The following is an 18,792-nucleotide window of genomic DNA, read 5'->3' as shown; positions in this document are numbered from 1 at the left end:
AAGTTACTCTAGTCTCTAGCCAGTCCAACTAACCCAAGGGGTTTCCGCTGGGTGATGTCAAACATAAAAGGCCCTGAACTGTTTCCATGAAAACTTCCTGGGTGACTTAATGAGCTGCAGCTGAGGGGGTCCTGGTCTTGCAGGCCCGACTTAATTGACGTATGCTCAAATGCACTGCTCGTTTGAATGCCTGACCCTGCCTTGTGGGCCATCTCTTGGCGAGGGCGTAGGTAATATGAATGCAGAATGCTTTGTAGTATACAACACATCAATCTCAGTATACATGCTACTTGTATTTGGACTGCACGAATCACATGGGAATGAGCGGGCCTGATACCGACCGCGCGTGGCACCATGTCCACTCGTGATTATTCGTCATTTATTAGCCTATAGACTCATATTGTCTTGGTATGTGTGATGTTACAGTAACTAACTAAGTTACCACCATCACCTCTCTCATCATTAAATATGTGCACCACATAAGCAAAATTATCTTGAAAAGTGTGATGTTACTAGTGATGTTACTACTAGCTTGAGACTATATTATCCTTTTTCATTAAATGGTACAATACCTTCTAATCTCCATATTTAATCTCATCAAAATCGTTTAACTTTTATGGGATAATATACCGAAGCAAAGTTCCTATGTTATTGCCGTAAATGTATCCATTCGCAAAACATCCCATGATTTTTTTAGGTAAAAAAAGGACCCATGAATTACTGGTGTACTGGGAATACTACTTACTAGCATCATTTCACTGGGATGCTTGTGCAATTATTATACTGGTAGAGGACACGCGTGCATTAAACCCATTTCTTAATAAAAGAAGTCCCCAGTGTGAAATTCACCCTAGTACCTTTTATTTTTGCCCCTTCGGCTTGATACTTCAATCCCATATTCCCCATGTAGAGTAGCAGCTATATCCATTAGCCCCCCTTCCCCTCATCTCTCCCTCCACCAGCTCGGTGTTTGCTCTCTCGCAACTTCGCTCAACTTGCAGTGGCAATAGCAGAGGCAGCGGCAGCCCGCGATCGATCCTTGCCGGGTCCGCGGGTGGGATCGACGATGTCGGATCAGATGGATTCTGGCATAAAGCTCTTCGGGCGGGTGATCCCGTTGGTTCCTGACGCTGCGCCCGGGCCGCCGGAAGCGGAGGCGACGGCCGGCTCCGAGCACCCACCGCCGCCGCCGCCGCAGGAGTCAGAGGCCGAGGCAGAGGCTGATAATAATAAGGTTAGCTCAAGGAGGGCTTTTGTTTGATCGACAATTTCAATATGCATGTTCCTCGGTTTCCGTGCGAAATCAAGGAGGCGCACCTTCATCCCATCATGTTTAGAGTCTGCATATTGCAAAATACTTACTTGTAATAAAAATAAAAATTACTACAAAATGTTTAGAATCCGGCGATCGAATTGGAGAACGAGGGTGGGTGGATTCGAGGTTTAGAATTTTATAGAGTGGACTCGAGGTTTAGATAAACGGCGAGGATGTCATGCTGATCAGGTGACCCGCAGGATGATAAAATAGACCGGGTTTCGTCTGGATCTCAGAATGGATAGGTCCAAAAGTACAGGAGGGGTAATCTCTTTGGCCAGGCACAGTTGGACGTCGGTTTCTCCTATTTGGGCTCTATCTTTGTTTCCAAAAAAGCTGCAGCGAAAGGTCTCCTAGCTGTGGGGTCCGGAGGTACAACAATAATTGTACTACCATGCTGTGAGCGAGATGCTGATTAATGGGGATTAATAATCGTCTATTCATTTTTATATTATACTGTATGGGACTCCTCGGAGTTACTAATCTCTGAGTCAACGGTAATAGCCTTCCGATCAAGATACTACTGTCATAGTTTTGTACTTGAACAAATCTTGATGACCCAATCGAACATTTGTTTTGAAGTAGCTTAGAAATAGTAATTTCTCGGTCGCCTGGGAACCAGCAAACCATTTTTGTATATCATTTGCCTTTCCTCTTCTTCTCATTTTTGTTACACCTTATTTCGTTAGACAAAATGAAGTTGAACACGGAATTATTACCATAACTGGAGTAAATTGAAAAGTTAGTTATCACTTCCATTTGGTGCATGAACAGAAGAAGACATACCACATGTTGCCTACATATAGATGGCTGGGTGAAGACACAACAGAGTTGGTAGGGTGTTGTCATGCTGCTTCCTCAGAAGTGGTTATTAGGAGTGCAGAGTAAGCCATCCATGCAGAATTCAGCTTGTTTTGAGCATGCGGTGGTCCTTCAAGGGGCTTCTCATCTTCATTTGTTCACGAGTGGTCACCTGGGGGGGCTTCTGTTTTGAACACCTGACCCAGAATACCTTGATCTTGTTAAAGCAGGGCACGCAAAATCGTATGTCATATCATATGTCACCATATGTCGTACAGTACATCTTTTATTTGCTCTTTTTTGGCCCAACTTACAAGTGTCTATTGCCGCTGCGCTAAGCTGATCGAATTTCGATTTTGTGTTCAAGCAGCCGAACTTGAACCCCGTGATGAATTTCTGCGGTTTTCTTAACGCTGTCTTACCGTGGTTAAAACGCATGCTATGCTAGTTTTGGTTAGTATTTGAGGACGCAATGCTTCCAAGTTTTCTATGTGTGGAGTGGTAACATAACCAATATGGCAATATCTCGGATCTTTTGTTAGCCAATATTGTCCCCTATGAAGACTATAGTTGATTTGATTTATGATCATGTTTTTGACCTATTGGTGCATCTGCAGAAACATAATGTTCTCACCTCTGCAAGATGTTAAATATAGTAACTTCTGTTTTGTTTGAGTTGAAGTACTCTTTTAACAGTACCTCGTGTTGCAATTTTATAGGAACAACACAAAGAAACAAAAGACAAAGGCGATAGTGAAATGAAGGTGGACGCTCCAGAAGAGAAAGAAGATGGTGGAATGAAAGGTGATGAACTAAGGGAGAGAAAAGATGACGAAATGGAGGTTGATGCACCACAAGCCAAACAAAATGCAGAAACAGCCAGTTCATCTACCTTGGACCATAAGAAAGACGACCAGGCCCAGATAAGCAATGCTGAAGAGAAGGTGGCATCAGACCCGAAGGAGGAGAATGAGAAGAAATCAAATGACGAATCAGGCCAGGATAAGGTGCTCAAGAAGCCAGATAAAATTATACCTTGCCCTCGGTGCAACAGCATGGATACAAAGTTCTGCTATTACAACAACTACAATGTTAATCAACCAAGGCACTTCTGTAAGAATTGCCAAAGGTATTGGACTGCAGGGGGGAGTATGAGGAATGTACCTGTCGGTGCTGGGAGGCGCAAAAGCAAGAATTCAGCGCTGCACTACCGTCAGTTGTTGATGGCCCCTGATTGTCTGCTGGGGTCTAGAGTAGACATCTCTGACACAGTGAACCCAGAAGTCCTTGCATCTCTACCTTCCATCCCGACACAATCAGCCAGTAGAAATGAAACAGTTCTCAAGTTTGGGCCTGAGGTGCCACTTTGTGAATCGATGGTATCGGTGCTGAACATTGAAGAGCAGAATGTGACCAATGCTGGATCTGTACCAAGAGATGAAACCAGGGAAGGTAACTCGTGCGCATCGACTACCACATCAAACAATGGGTTACCTGCAAACGCAGTCCCGCCTGGTCAGAACGGAGCGCCTGTTTACTGTAATGGGGTTGGTCCGGTGCCTCAGTATTACCTTGGACCTCCTTTCATGTACCCATGGAGCATGGGGTGGAACAACCTTCCTGTAATGGTGCCGGGTGGAAGTATGCCCGAGTCTGCTTCTCCATCAGAAAGCTGCAGCACTAGTTCGGCGCCATGGATGAACTCTCCCATGATGCCAGGCTCAAGGCTTCCTGCACCCCCGTTTCCATATCCTATTGTTCCACCTGCACTCTGGGGTTGCTTACCAAGCTGGCCAGCCGCGGCATGGAACACACCATGGGTCGGGACCAACGGGTGCATATCGCCGTCTGGGTCAAGCAACAGCAGCTGTTCAGGCAATGGGTCTCCTACTCTGGGGAAGCATTCCAGGGACCCCAATCCACAGAAAGATGACAAGGAGGAGAAATCACTATGGGTTCCCAAGACGCTCCGCATCGATGACCCCGATGAGGCAGCGAAGAGTTCCATATGGGCAACTCTTGGCATCAAACCTGGAGACCCTGGCGTCTTCAAGCCTTTCCAGTTCAAGGGTGAGAGCAAGGGCCAGCCAGCAGATGCACGCCCTGCCCGTGCTTTACAGGCGAACCCCGCAGCGTTTTCTCGGTCGCAGTCGTTCCAGGAGAGCTCTTGAACTGATGGCTGTTGCCTATCTAATACATTTTGGCAACACAGCTTGTCCTGTAGTAAAATTTGTACATAATAGTATAGCTTTGCGATATGGGGAAACACCCAAGGAGAGCTTTTTGAATAGCCACTAACCTGCAGTGGAGCTTGCAAAGAGCTTTCATGAGAACTTACTTGAGAGGTGTGTACTGTAAATATTTGACAAACTGGTTATCTATAACAATGTAATTAGGTTAAGTCAGGAGTACAATCACCTGGTTTGCCACTCCTATTATTTCGGTGCAGGTTGTAACAATTTAACATTGCTACTGATGAAGACTATATATAGAAATATGAATAAACAGTTTGAGATGTCAAGCACAGTTACTCCTTTTTTCCAGATAATTATTCCAGTGTTTCACGGTACATGTAATCCGCCAATTTGAAGTTTCTTGTATACATATGCACAATATTTTATAATTATTTCTCAGGCAGCGACAAACAAATCAACAATGTATGCCCGCATAGTTTCACAGAGCAGTTAAAGCTCAGTACATAACAATTATCAAATTTTGCAACATCTGTTTACCACAATTTCTGCTCATGAGATACACAGGTTTTACACAGGTAAGGTGAAAATGTAAACAGAGTAACTCCTCGATCACCAAGCCTTTAGTTCTTAAAAATTCACTTCAACATTTTCATCGTCCTACAGATTAGGCTGGTATAGCACAGATACAGTCGGGTGATGGTGTTAGAAACATCCTAGCTAGAAGTCCAGAGTGCGTAGAAGCGTCAGGCATCATAGGAAGAACATCCAATGTGATAGGCTTCCTGATGATCTGAACCAATGCTCGAGATCTGGTGGTAGGGGCGATGAACTGGGGGTAGAAGCAAAGCCAAAGACTTGTCCATGAGCAGAAGCCGTCGGCATTTACTGCATGACAAATAATGCAGTGTTACTTGTCTGTACAGGAGAAATGGTTGATGATGATATGATGCAAATCAAGTTGCATATCTAAGGAGGATTACCTGCAAAGTTTTGTAAATAGAGTCTGATAATCAGCAATCCAACGCTGCAAAAGGTTTGCATCTGTTAGTACTTAAACACAAGCAAGGTAGAATTGTTGCAATGGATTTCTAGCGATAAGTTTTGGTAATAACTGGATTACTGCCGTGCAGTATATTTATCTCAATGACTAAAATTTGCTGCAACTCACCAATAAAATAGAAAGTGCTTTACTGGGTTCCACACTGATGAAGTACTGCAATGCCTTGTCAGCATGCTCCTACATAATCACAACAGTACACCCATGCTTCAATTCGAATGCCTCTTATGGGAACAAATAATCAGCTCAAAGATCATAAAAGAAGCATTTACCGTCACATGCTTAAAGACGTGATGCACCGACAAGCCTCTCGCATGAAGGTAGCTTCCTCCCTAACAGAGGATAACTGCATCTGTCAGAAATAATATCTTGCCCACTCATTATCAACAAGAATGCTCACTTTGCCTATTAAGTGTATCAATGGGAACATGCTAAGACACAGAAAGTGATCTTGCTACATAAGCAACTACTTATATGGTATTGGGTACTCGTTCCAGTTCACAAAGAAGCGGTGTTTTGGACATACCTTCGGTCAAAAATTTATAACTTTGACTGCCAAACCATTTAACATATATCGGAAACTTGAAAAATAATATGTACATATTTGTCTCGGAAAGTATTTCCAAAATATTACATCTTTCTTGGGTTTTATGCCTGTACTATAGTAAAAGTTTGTGGTTAAAGTTATATCTTAAGACTCTGTCCAAGTCCAATACATAAGTTATTTCTGGACTGGAGACGGTAGTGAACACACACTTTTTGCACCAGTGCTTGTCTGCTTATGCAAAGTTCAAAATTGTGATGAATCATGAATGAAGTCAGCTTTTGGAAGACATTCTTACCTCAGTTGGAGAGAAGAATGCCACAGCATCAGGATCAACAGATCCTGCAGGATGCAATGACACTACAACTCTAAATATTGAAGGAACCAGCAACTCAATTACTGCAACCTGATCTATCGGAGTCGTCACAGAACCAGGTCTCGATTTTCCCATATTTTGCAGGTTCAACTCCTTAGATGGATCCACAAAGTCATCATCCATCAGAGATGCTAATGCTGAAGCTCTTTTTGACCAATCTAAACGACGATACGTGGATATTTTCATGTTGGGTACTTCATTTTCTAGATTCTTAAGTATCTCGGACAAAGTTTTTTCTTCCAGCTCTCCATTGCCCGCAGGCATCCTTGGCCTTTTAGCAATACCAGATTCACCATCATGGAGATGGTTAAGAACTTCGTCTTCTAGATGAGGAAAGAATCTTCTTTTCTGGTCAGTGAAGGCCTTGAGAGCTAACCTGAAAACAACATTGAAACAAGATGAATCCCAAACCAAAAGCTTCCTCCCAAGTTTTTAGGTATATAGCACCTAGAAATTGTATGCATGAAAAAAGTAAGAAATAACATCGGGAGAGCAATTTCTCCATTTAGGCATAAATCAGTGCGCGCATAACCACATATAGAGGGAGGGAGGGAGTGAGAGATCCAGAAATTATCATCGTATTTTAGAGAGTAACACTATACAAAAAACATTGAATATACATTCAATTGATTGTATGGTTGGCCATGTTCACCAAGGCGTTAGGCGCTAGTCGGTCTGTAAAACAGTGCCTAGCACCTAATTGCTGAATAGGCAAGCAGGCTAGGGGCCCACCTGGGTGGGATAAACTGGCTAGGTGACAGGGCGTCGCCTAGCATCAAGGTGGGCTTGTCAGTTACTCCCCCTGTAAAGAAATATAAGAGCATTTAGATCACTAAAGTAGTGATCTAAACACTCTTACATTTCTTTATCTTTTAGCGCACTGATGGTTGGTGAAAGTGTCGCATGCCACTCTCCTAGATAAGATCTATGGTATCACCTCCGGTGGTACATGATTGCTGATCCAGCTCACCTCTTGGTGGATGTGGAAACAACACAAAAGTGCGTAGAGACCAGGTGTCCATCATCTATTAAACACTATCAAAGTATAAGTACAGTTCGGGTGACATCGTAACCTCATTCTTGGTTCCACAGACATTGTGTTCCCAGTGGGTTTCTTAAGGCTTGTACATATACTTCTTTTAATCTGAACACATTGAGACAGACGTTTTTCTACATTTTCCCGGAAAAAAATGCTGCACATCAATAGCAAATCAAGAGTAAGGCAAACATCATGGAAGTAATGAATTTCACCTAGTTCTGTCAACAGCTGATGCACCAGCTTGGCCTGCCAATTGACGCTTCCAAGCATAGGCCACAACAGCACCATCTGGGCACACAAGTGGCATGTGCAAGCCCCATGAATTTCCTCGAGCTTTAAGGGCCCCATTTAGAACCCCGGACTCTTCCAATTGCCTTGCTAACAGAAAAAAATAAATAAAATGAATTAATCACCATAAAATAAATGTTAAAAAAGGAACACATGATACTTCGGATATAGTTGAACCTTTAAATGACTATTCCCCAACTGTTAATGAAAAAAAATGTGGGATTACTCTTGAAAAGTTCAAAAGAATCAAAGAAATTTTGGTATGGATGCACATAACTATGATGTCTTTATGAATATAAATGTTTACTTCAGTTCAGTAGGAGAATAGTGTGACTAACTCATAACTTTCAAGTATGCTGCTGAACTTTATTCACATTGGTTCCAGATACCTTTATAGCTTTCATCACCCATAAGTCAAATCACACGGCTTATTAGCCTTATCTAGTAACTTCAGTGTTTTCTCAAAACTTAACTCATATATGTAAAACTATAATTAATTAACAAGTAACTTCGCAGCTTCATAAAGATTGACAACTCGCACATCTTTGATGTGCAGGTGGATAAGTAGATTATATTGCTACAGCTGTTCATGCGCCGTACAGGCAGTACCACAAAGCAGACTATCAAACTGTTCACAATTTCCTATCCAATACAAATATTACAGGGCTCGCTGAACAAGATAAATGTTGCTCTGATGAAATATGTTTGTAGGGAGAATTTCTAGCGTAAAATTATGGCCGTGGGTCATACTGAAGCAATAGCTGCTAAATGCTAGTTCTAGCCACAGCAGTTAAACAAAACAGCCAGGTATAAAACATGTGTTATACAGAATTAGAATTATCCCAATTTAATAGATCACGCTATGTCTCCAGAAAAGGCCACAAACACCTAAAACATCTAGATCAAAGTCGAGTGATTAAGCAAAACATAGACCTGACTACCTGAGGGGCTTAGCAAGGAACATTACTGAGATTCTGTCAAAATCAGAGCGCAATCTCATTTTAAACCTCTCAATACATTTGTTCGAAGCTATCAAATTTTCTCATGGATATTTTACACGAAATATGTTCCTTGTTGAGGACAAACTAGGCCAAGCAGAACAAAAGAAGATCAGAATCTAGCTGACAGTAACTCTGTCTAACCAAATTACCTCAAGAGTTACAATTTTCTTGCAAAGTCAGCTACGCAACTCAAATTAGCTTAGCCAGAATCACGGGCACCAATTTCCCCAACATAATCTAAACATGTACTACTAATATCCACTATCTCAACAATGTCCTGACTTAGATTTAGGGCATAGGCATACGGTCTCCCCTAGGCATACCGGCAGAACATGGGATAGTGGCTGTTGTCCACACGCTTCAGGAACCATCCCAGCGGAAACTTGTTTCCCAAACCAAACGATACAACCACCCAAGGGAGCTCACAAGAAGCTCCCAGATCAAGATGGAAGAAAGTGGGCGCGGGCGGAGTCGAGTACCTGCCGAGGGCGCGGAGGTCGTCGAAGTGGCGGTGCATGGAGACCTCCTCCTTAGCTACGACTTCCTCGTTCCTCTCGATGTGCTGCTGGGCGCTGTCCGGCGGCGCGCTGGCGGCGACGAAGAGCGCCTCGAGGAGGCGGTCCGCGCCGAGCCGGATGTCCGCGATGATCCTGCCCGCGCGGCCCAGCCGCTCCATCGCCTGCGCCACCTGCTTCGGCGGCGCGTCGCCGCCCGCTGGCTCGTGCGCGCGCGCCGCCGCCGCCGGTGCGGCCACCGCCACCGTCGCCTGCGACTGCTGCATCATAATTCCTCCTCTGCTCGAGTAGATGCGGGAGTTGTCTCATGGTGGACTGGCTAAATTTTGTGGCCATTTACTTAGAGTCGGCCCATTGTTGGAAAATGAGGCCCAAAGAGATCTGGTAAACCAAGCTCATGGGCCTATACCATGTCTCAAATACAAGTGAGCTCGGATACAGCCCAGCCCTAACGACACCGCCAAATGCCGCTTCACTGCGGCGCTTGAACGTTCCTCTCCTCCCCCCCACTCGCACTGACACCGCGGCAGCAGCCAACCGCCGACCGCCATGGGCTTCCCCGGCGGCGAACCCCCACCGCTACCGTTGCCGACGCTCGTTAAGCTCGGACGCGCGATCACCGAGCAGCATGTGGACCGAATTCTCGCCGCGCTCCTCCGCCGCCGCAGGCATCGTCTCGTCGGCGCCCTCGCCTCTCAGGCGCTCGCCAACTCCCTGCGCCCCACCGCCCGCACCCACCTCCTTGCCGCCTCCGCGCTGCTCGACTCCGACCTCCCCCATGACGCCGCTCGGCGTCTCGCTCTCGCCGGGCCGCCCCCCTCATCCCGTCGCCTCTGGGACGCGCTGCTCCGCCGGGCCTGCGCCCAGCGTGGCAACCCTCGCCTTGCGCTGGAGCTGCTCTCCGCTGGTGTAGAGGATCACGGAGCTGTCCTTTCCCCGTCCACCTATGGTGTGATTATATCGGAGTTGTGTGCGCGTGGGGACATGGCCGGGGCGCTCAAGGTGTTCGATATAATGACAGCGAGGGGGTGTCAGGTGGACGACCGTGTTTGTAGTGTGATCATTTCTGGCTTCTCCAAGGCCAGCAAGGTCGAGGCCGGCTTGGAGTTCTACGATAGAGTGAGGAAGGAGGTCAGAGGGTTTGAGCCAGGCCTGGTGACACTGACTGCGGTTGTGAATTTGCTTGGGAGGCAGGGGAGAATTGGTGACGTGGCTGAGCTGATAAGGGAGATGGAACAGAAGGATATGGTGGGTGATGCGATGTTCTATAGCAGCTTGGTTCATGGATACATGAGCAGTGGCCTGTTGATGGAAGGGTTCCGGGAGCATCGGCTGATGTTAGACAAGGGTGTTGCAGCTGATGTGGTTAATTACACTATTGTTATTGATGGGATGTGTAGAGAAGGTAGCGTGGAGAAAGTGAAGGGGTTCATAGATGAGATGGAGCGACGGGGTGCTAAGCCGAATTTGATCACTTATACATCACTTGTTGGTGGTTTCTGCAAGAGGAATAGGCTAGCGGATGCCTTTTCCATAGTGAGGAAACTTGAACAGACAGGTGTAGTGGTGGATGAGTATGTATATTCAATTTTAATCGATAGTTTGTGCAAAAGGGGGGATTTGGATAAGGCTATCTCTTTGCTTGGAGAGATGGAGGGCAAGGGGGTAAAAGCTGGGACAGTGACATACAATGCAGTAATAAATGGTTTGTGTAAGGCTGGTGAAACTACCAAGGCCGTGGAAATGTCTGAAGGTGTTACTGCTGATAATTTCACATATAGCACGCTGTTACACGGTTACATTAAGCAAGAGGATACGACCGGTGTTGTGGCGATAAAGGCTAGGCTTGAGAGTAGTGGGATTGCACTTGACGTTGTCACATGCAATGTACTTATCAAAGCATTATTTGTGATCAACAAGGTGGATGATGCCTGCAGCTTGTTTCATAGAATGCGTGATATGGGCTTAAGCCCTAATACCGTCACCTATCATACACTCATAAACATGATGTGTAAACTTGGGGATTTTGACAGGGCAGTTGAGTTGTTTGATGAGTACAGGAAAGATACATCATTCTCCAGTACTGTTGTTCACAATGGCCTGATCGGAGCACTATGTAATGGAGGAAAGGTCACCATTGCTGATCAAGTGTTCTATGATCTCATTCATAAAAAACTAAGGCCTGATTCCTGTACTTACAGGAAGTTGATTCATGCAAATTTCAAAGAAGGTGGTGAACAAGGTGTGCTAAATTTCATTCATAAGATGGAAGAACTAGAAATGGACTTGTTTTCATCTGTTTGCAATTATGCTTCTGATTTCTTAAGCAGCAGGGATTGTTGCCAGGCAGCATTATATGTTTACAAGATACTCAGAACACAAGCCTTTGCTGTATCAAGCAAAACATTCTACAGGCTACTCAAGAGCTTACTCCGCAATGGAAATGAACAGGTCATAGAACCATTGTTAAGTGAGTTCATTAAGATTCATGGCCTGCATGAACCTAGAATGATTAATATGCTGTCTTGTCACCTCAGCAAGAAGGGTGTTGGTGAAGCTATTCGGTTTTCAAGTAACATGAACAGCGGCAGCATTCCTATCAGTGTTCTAAGAGGAGCTGTCTTTGCACTAAAGAAAGAAGGTGAAATTATGGATGCATATAATTTTCTCAAGGAAGCTGAACAAAGTGGGTTTTCTGTGGATCTTGCCATGTACTCTATAGTAGTGGAGGGCCTTTGCAAAGGTGGTTATCTTGAGAAGGCATTAGACTTGTGTGAAAGCATGAAAATAGAAGGGATTCATCCAACCATTATCATCCACAACTCTGTTCTCAGTGGTTTGTGCCAGCACGGATGCTTTACTGAAGCATTCAGGCTCTTTGATTACTTAGAAAGAAGCAACATTCCTCCAACAATGATAACTTACACTATACTTATATGTGCTTTGTGCAGAGAAGGTTTCTTAGATGATGCATATGAATTGTTTCAGAAAATGTCCAGCAAAGGTATCAGACCCACTACCCGTGTTTACAACATGCTGATAACTGGTTACTGTAACTATGGTTTAGCTGAAAAAGCGCTTGAGCTTATGTCTCATTTTGAGAAGCTTTGTCTACATCCGGATGCTTTTACACTTGGTGCAGTTATTAGTGGGCATTGTATGAAAGGTGACACTGAAGCTGCATTAGGCTTCTTTAATGAATACCATTGTAAGGAGATGGTCCCAGATTTTGTTGGATTTATGAGCCTGGTCAAAGGGCTCTATGCAAAAGGAAGGATGGAAGAGTCCAGGGGCATCTTGAGGGAGATGTTTCAGTCCAAACAAGTTGTTGAGCTAATAAACAACGTAGGATATGAGGTTGAAACAGAATCTCTTGTTGCTCTTCTGTCTTCTGCATGTGAGGAAGGGAAGATCGATGAGGTTGTGACTATCCTAAGTGAGGTGAGACTCATGTCTGTATCCTCTTCAGATTCTAATATTTCTAATACACTTGGTCAGTTCAAGAAGCTGCAGAGAACTGATGATGCTTGTGATCCTAGAACAGATTCAGAACAAGTTCTAAGTACAGCCGATTTTGATGTTTCTAGCAATTGCCTCCACGGAAGTTCCCGAGGCACATTGCAACCCATGACAGAGAGAACTGATAGTTTATGCACAACAACTGATAATACTGATATTGACAATGGCAATTTGCTAGGGAAGTCTTTCTATGACGACTTTGACACATATTATCCTGCTATTGCTTCCCTTTGCTCAAAAGGGGAGCTGGTTAAGGCCAATAAGGCAATTGAAGCAATGATTCAGAATTCTGGTTAAGTTTGGTGACCGGTGCAATCTGTTAGGGAAGTTCTTCTGGCCCATTGTATCATCTTCTGTAAGCAAAGCTACTCTCGTAAGTACACCATGTTCTTGCAGATATAACCGAGGCTTCATAATGCATCCTTGAGAATTTTGTTAATATGCATTCTGTGTTTTGTAGGTGAAGCAAATATTTGTTGACATCATTGACCATCCTGGCAGTTGGCAACAGAAGATCTTGTACACTGGGAGGGCATGAGAAAGGAGGAAACCAGTGGCAGTTCTTTGCGCAAGAAATGCACTTAAACGACTAATCAGATCAACTGAGGGTAGTAAACTACTAGTAGAGCTACCAGGGCTTGGTGATAAAATAACACCACGCGAGAGAAAATGGTGCAAATAGAAAGCTTGTAAGAGCAATGGACCTGCAGGTAATTAGTTTAACTATATGCTCTTTGTTCCCTCATTGTCTTGTTATTTTCACTTTCTAGCCCTATTCGGATATATTTCCTTCGAAATCTTTGACAATGTAATGATGCACTTGTCTCCTGCTTCACATACAGATTCTGTAAATACATGTTAAAGCGGCTAGTCTGCCTTTCCATTTGCCCCTCTACAAATTTCTGGAAATGGCACCTTGTACATATCAACTGAACACAATCACCCTTGCTCTATACTTAGATTTATGCGGCCGTTTATTAGATGGTTTTTACTCTTTCAAAAAACTTCTAATTCAATTGGGTGAGGTTAGCCACAACTATCTGGGAACTTACTGGTTTCAGATAAACATGATAAAAAAATGATTTTCAAGAAACCTACGTGTCATTTTGGGTGTTGTAAAGAAATATCGTGAACCCTGACACAAGAAGCTCAAAAAACTAATTCCCTGAAGCAACCAGTTTATGAAATGCCTTAGTTTGCTCCCAGCTTCTCTGGATGTTGAGCTGGTGGTTCTCAGCTAATGAGTGACTTCAAGCACAGAGCCTACAAATAAATTCCTCTCTGCTGGAACCAAGTATCCTGTGCGGTAATGATTACACCTCTCGTCCATGAGTTCTAACAGTACTAGTGTAGTATGAAAGCATGAACTGAGGGTTTGCAATGCAAGTTGCCCTATACCTATCTGTTTGATGAAATATCAACATCACAGATCCTTGAATTTATTTTTGCAATCATGATTTGCATCTCTGATTACTATGGTGAAACTTGGCATGACTAGTTTACTGTGTGATAATTCCTTGCTTGCTCTTCCGATGAGCAAGGCAGGTGACTGGACTCCTCTTTTTTGGGCACTTCTCCTCACTTGCTCTTGTTCCAATTTGATTGGCATCCTGCTTTCTCCAGCTGTCATCAAAAGATAACACAGCTGCACAACTTGTGCTGAAAAGAATCACATGTACCTGATTTTCTTCATTTAGAAATTAGGAGGTTTACTTGTTTTATGAACCTAGTATGGCACAGCAATACGATGTGGTGTATCCTAGTGGTCATCAGCGCAAACTTGGTCAAGTCATATTTAGTTTTAGTGGTTCCATAACCGTCCGAGATATTTCTTGGAGGCATAACAAGATTGAATCAATAATTTATATGTATCTTGAAAGACTAATTCTTTTTGATCCATTTTATTTTGACAGATGATAAATCTTGAAGTCAGCACAGCTGGAGTACCACGAGAGCTGTTGAACAATAGGTGGATGTGTACCATGAGTGAAATTTGGAAGTCAGAACTTGGTAAGTTATGTCAAATAACCAGCTTAGCAAACAAGTGAACTCATCTTATATATTGAATTATTATTACACACATTTCATAATGCAATTACATGACACAAATGATCAAGCGATTTCGAAAATTACAACCACACTTGCTTATTCAAACAAAATATGGCACCAACTTCACACACAATTCAGCACTTACAGGAGCTTCAGCAACTCAGTGATAGTTGTTGAGCCTCCTGCAGTCTTTCCTGATCTCCCCCTGTGACCCGGTCAGTGGCATGATGTTGCCCATGTTCACCATTGACTGTGCAAAGTGCTGGAAGAAGAGATGCACATCATTCGCGTACGCCTTCACAAGTGCTGCTGTTTCCGCGCTCTTGGTAAGCAGGACCTCGTCAGAGCTGAGGAGACCCCTACCGGCAAGGATGTTCTTGAAGTAGAAGTTGTCAAACTTGGTCGAGCTGACGACGTCGAGTGGGAAGAGATTGTTGTCGCCACCGGAGCGGGGGCACCCCTGCCTTAGTTGCGCAGCGTAGGACATATCCAGTGTGCTGTCGGCCATGCCGTTGTCCGACTGGTTGTACAGCCTCTGCCGGAAGCTGGTGCAGCGGGACAAGCCGATGGTGTGGCCACCTGAGAGGGCGACGACATCGACGATGTTGAGACCGAGGCGATTGAACTTGGTGATGATGGTGGGTAGGGTGTTGTTGGGGGCAGGGATGTCATTGTTTGATCCCTGGATGCTTGCACCCAGAGAGTCCCTGCGGCCGAGTGGCACGTCCCAGTAAGGGCCACCAACCTGCAGGTTGATTTGGGTCCCAAAGAATCACTAATACTGGCTGCATTGTTTAACTCGTGCTATCTGGGAAAGAATTAGTTTTGGTGTGCACATACAAGGACAGTAGAGTCACGGGCGGCGAGGGCGAGGATATCGGCGCAGGAGACAGTACCGGGGCAGGCTGTCTCAAGGGCGACCTTGATCTGGTCGACGACCTCGAACCCCCGGAGGGAGTTCAGATTGGGGTTGGACCCCTTCTCGCTGACTATGCTGCTGCTGTTGTCCAGTAGCACGGATGCGTCGCACCCCTATGCACAGAAGGAAAAAAAAGTCAGAAAAAGTTGCTGGTACTACACAGATTCGGCACATGCAACGAAATAGTAGTTTCATTGGATCAGGTACATGCATTTTGTGAAGGATGAGCATTGCATGGAGAGTGCCAATTATTGTGCACTTGAATTAAGCAATCGCCATCTTTTCAGGGAAAAGCAATCATGGTATGGACTCGATCATGTCATCAAGACAATAAGTAGTGGTCGTATGGCATTGTAGGCAGGCTATCTTATCATTGGTAAAACTAAAAGTTTAGCCTAGGAACTACAGATTCTTCCATGTTCCTGAGGACAAGGTTCCCCATATGAAGGACAAATATAGCAAAAATAACACTTTAGGCATTTAGTTGAGCATTGGAACTGCTGTAAGATTAGAAATAAAATGCATAGCTTATCCTATTACTATTAGTCACAGACTCACAATGAAATAGTAATTTTCTGTACTACATTGCAGGAACCATGTTCAGCAAGTATCATTGTAGCGGTGTAGAAAAATGTAAAGGATACTACAGGAAAGATGAAACGGAGACCTTGACAAAGCAGTCATGGAAATGCAGCCTGACCAAGGATGCTGCCATCCTGGTCTCCTGGGCAACAGCCTGCGCCACGATGGATTGCACAATCTCCTTTGCCTTCGGGCAAGAGTGATCGTAAAACTGTGGGAACAAGCCGTACCATGGGTTGGCACGTACGACACCAGCAAGGAGGGGACAGACAAGGCATAGCACCAGCAGGCAACTCATGGAAGTCGCCATGTAAGTGTCCTTAGCTGCACTTTGTTACAAGTAATAGAAGAGACTTGTTATTTGTTTGTTTCTACTTCTCTTCTTGTGGGTTATGAGGTGCAGAATGGGGTGGTTTATATAGTAGGAGGATGAGGCGCATGTAGGGAAGAGAAAGAAGGGTGGTTTCTGGGAAAGAACTGTGAGATGCTGCAGGGCAGCTGGGTTGTTAGACGATGCGTATAAAATAAGTGAGCTACCAGGCATTGTCAACTGCTTCGACAATAACTCTTCTATCAAGTACTCCCTCCGTTCCGAAATATAAGTCCTTTTAGAGATTTCAATACAAACTACATACGGATGTATATAGACCTCACCTACTTTAGAGTGTAGATTCACTCATTTTACTCTGTATGTAGTCTATATTGGAATCTCGACTTATATTTAGGAATGGAGGGAGTAACTCCAAAGGTTTAAATCATCTGATTTTCTTCCAAAGGTGATATGCCCTATGTCATGTTTCGGTCTTCATTTCTAGTGTTGTAGTTACTCAAACTTTAAGCTTTGGTGATTTGGTAGACAAGTGTAGATGGAGATTCTTAGAAAAGTTTAAACTCAGTAAATATTTTATCGACGAGTCAAATACAAATGCACACTGTAACACTGATGAAACATCAATATTGCCATCACCACTTGAAGAACAACCATTCCTATGAAAGTTCTGCAAAGTTGCGAGTACAGAATGTCTTCAACAAACATATCCATACACAATAGCTTTGTGAACTAATCACATAAATTTGTGATCATGTAATTTCACCCTTCGTGACCATGCCTTGGAGGTAAAGCTGTTGCCTTGTGACCATGAGGTCACGGGTTCGAATCTTGAAAACAGCCTCTTGCAGAAATGTAGGGAAATGCTGCGTACAAAAGACCCGAAGTGATCGGACCCTTCCCCGGACCCTGCGTAAACGGGAGCTATGTGCACCAGGCTGCCTTTTTTTTAGTTTCACCCTTCGTGAGTTGGAATGTTACAGTGATTGAATCGGAATGTTACAGTGACTGGTTTGAATTACCTTACCAAGGCATGTACAATCTTACAATAGATCAGTAATCGGTCTGATGTCTCACTTTAACCTTCTGTATCACGGTAGGCCCACCCCTAACAAACCGTAAGTCTCTAGGAACCTCTCCATACACATGGCAATACATCATATATCATATGTGAAACCAAGCTGCCAAAGTACACAAAATGGCGTAACCAAAAGCGAGAGGTTTGCTTCCTAATTAATACTGGTACTTTTGTTATACATAAGTATCGTTACAGGTAAGAAGGTATTGATTAACGCTAACACTGTATGCAGGGATGTTTTTTTATATTGGTCATCATGGGAACAGGGATTCGTATCCCACGCCTTTGTGGATAAAAGTATGCCGCTACAGCAGCGTGGTGCCTTAAAAGAAATACAGGTTTTCTAGATGAAGGGTAATGTCTAAGATCATTAGGACATTATTGTTGTGTCTTATCGTAGAATCATGCTGAATTAGGTGACTTTTCTCACCTTACTGAAACTTTTCGATGGCTCATCTAATGGCCAAGGCGAGAGAACGTGTGTGACATGTTGCCTTCTGTACAGCCTGGGGCTTATTTCCCTTGCTAACACACGTGCATGGATGCCGATCAGGTCAAAGGGGATGTGCGATATTGCACCAACTTTGGAGGCACAGGATGCGTGATGAATCTGCGTTAGGTACTTGCATGGCCTACATTGATTGATGCCGGGAGCAGGTTCCTGGAAGTACTTTCAACTGTTCCTAAGTTTTGTCACTGGGCCCAGCAGCCTTGTTTCTCTGCACAGCACATAGCAGTGGCCGTTTCTTGAAGAAAACAACAGCGTGGTTGTTACTGCCAGAGAGTCAGAGTTTCAGGGACTTTGCATATGACTTGCAGGTATGCTTATGCTACGTGTGTGTGTGGGAACCGTTTTCTGGTTTAGAAAGAAAAGTACACAAATGTGGAGACCAATTTGTGACCTAGCACTGTCATATATTCTTTCTTCTTTTTTTTTCTTTTCTTTTTTGCAAATTAATATCCTAGCTAAACTAACACAGACAGAATGAGCATAAAGAAAATTCATATGAGCTAGGAGTTTTTAAGTTCATATCTAGCAGCAGTTTACATTGTTTGTGTCGATGTTGAACATGGGATTCCTCCCCTTGGCATGTATCCCTACTGCTAAAAAACCTTGGGAGGAAACTAAAGCGATATAAGAGTGCCTGCTCATTTGACTTCTGCTGTTAGGAGGATCCTGAGTCAT

At 44.1% G+C, this 18,792-nt stretch overlaps 4 protein-coding genes across 4 annotated transcripts; 2 read left to right on the top strand and 2 right to left on the bottom strand.

Annotated features, from left to right (window-relative positions):
• The first annotated feature begins 870 nt into the window (after nt 1-870).
• LOC119267915 (cyclic dof factor 2-like) lies at nt 871-4,575 on the top strand. Its single transcript, XM_037549373.1, has 2 exons — nt 871-1,234; nt 2,836-4,575. The coding sequence occupies exons 1-2, from the start codon at nt 1,067-1,069 to the stop codon at nt 4,285-4,287; spliced, it is 1,620 nt and encodes a 539-aa protein (XP_037405270.1). The 5' UTR covers nt 871-1,066; the 3' UTR covers nt 4,288-4,575.
• A 193-nt stretch (nt 4,576-4,768) lies between these two features.
• Nucleotides 4,769-9,431, bottom strand: LOC119267914 (mediator of RNA polymerase II transcription subunit 27-like). The gene is made up of 7 exons (XM_037549372.1): nt 9,096-9,431; nt 7,540-7,701; nt 6,211-6,664; nt 5,641-5,700; nt 5,480-5,548; nt 5,292-5,335; nt 4,769-5,196 (listed from the first exon to the last, which is right to left on the bottom strand). The coding sequence occupies exons 1-7, from the start codon at nt 9,398-9,400 to the stop codon at nt 5,055-5,057; spliced, it is 1,236 nt and encodes a 411-aa protein (XP_037405269.1). The 5' UTR covers nt 9,401-9,431; the 3' UTR covers nt 4,769-5,054.
• Nucleotides 9,432-9,596: 165 nt separating this feature from the next.
• LOC119267912 (pentatricopeptide repeat-containing protein At5g57250, mitochondrial-like) lies at nt 9,597-16,438 on the top strand. Its single transcript, XM_037549370.1, has 4 exons — nt 9,597-13,023; nt 13,111-13,360; nt 14,564-14,660; nt 16,210-16,438. Exon 1 carries the CDS (start codon nt 9,681-9,683, stop codon nt 12,945-12,947), a length of 3,267 nt encoding a protein of 1,088 aa, XP_037405267.1. The 5' UTR covers nt 9,597-9,680; the 3' UTR covers nt 12,948-13,023; nt 13,111-13,360; nt 14,564-14,660; nt 16,210-16,438.
• LOC119267913 (peroxidase 15-like) lies at nt 14,676-16,599 on the bottom strand. Its single transcript, XM_037549371.1, has 3 exons — nt 16,286-16,599; nt 15,540-15,731; nt 14,676-15,444 (listed from the first exon to the last, which is right to left on the bottom strand). Exons 1-3 carry the CDS (start codon nt 16,508-16,510, stop codon nt 14,860-14,862), a joined length of 1,002 nt encoding a protein of 333 aa, XP_037405268.1. The 5' UTR covers nt 16,511-16,599; the 3' UTR covers nt 14,676-14,859.
• Between the last annotated feature and the right edge of the window lie 2,193 nt (nt 16,600-18,792).

This window comes from Triticum dicoccoides, chromosome 3A, assembly GCF_002162155.2.
Source record: "Triticum dicoccoides isolate Atlit2015 ecotype Zavitan chromosome 3A, WEW_v2.0, whole genome shotgun sequence".
NCBI lineage: Eukaryota > Viridiplantae > Streptophyta > Magnoliopsida > Poales > Poaceae > Triticum > Triticum dicoccoides.
Note: the sequence above shows the minus strand (reverse complement) of the source record. Positions and strands in the feature narration are given on the sequence as shown.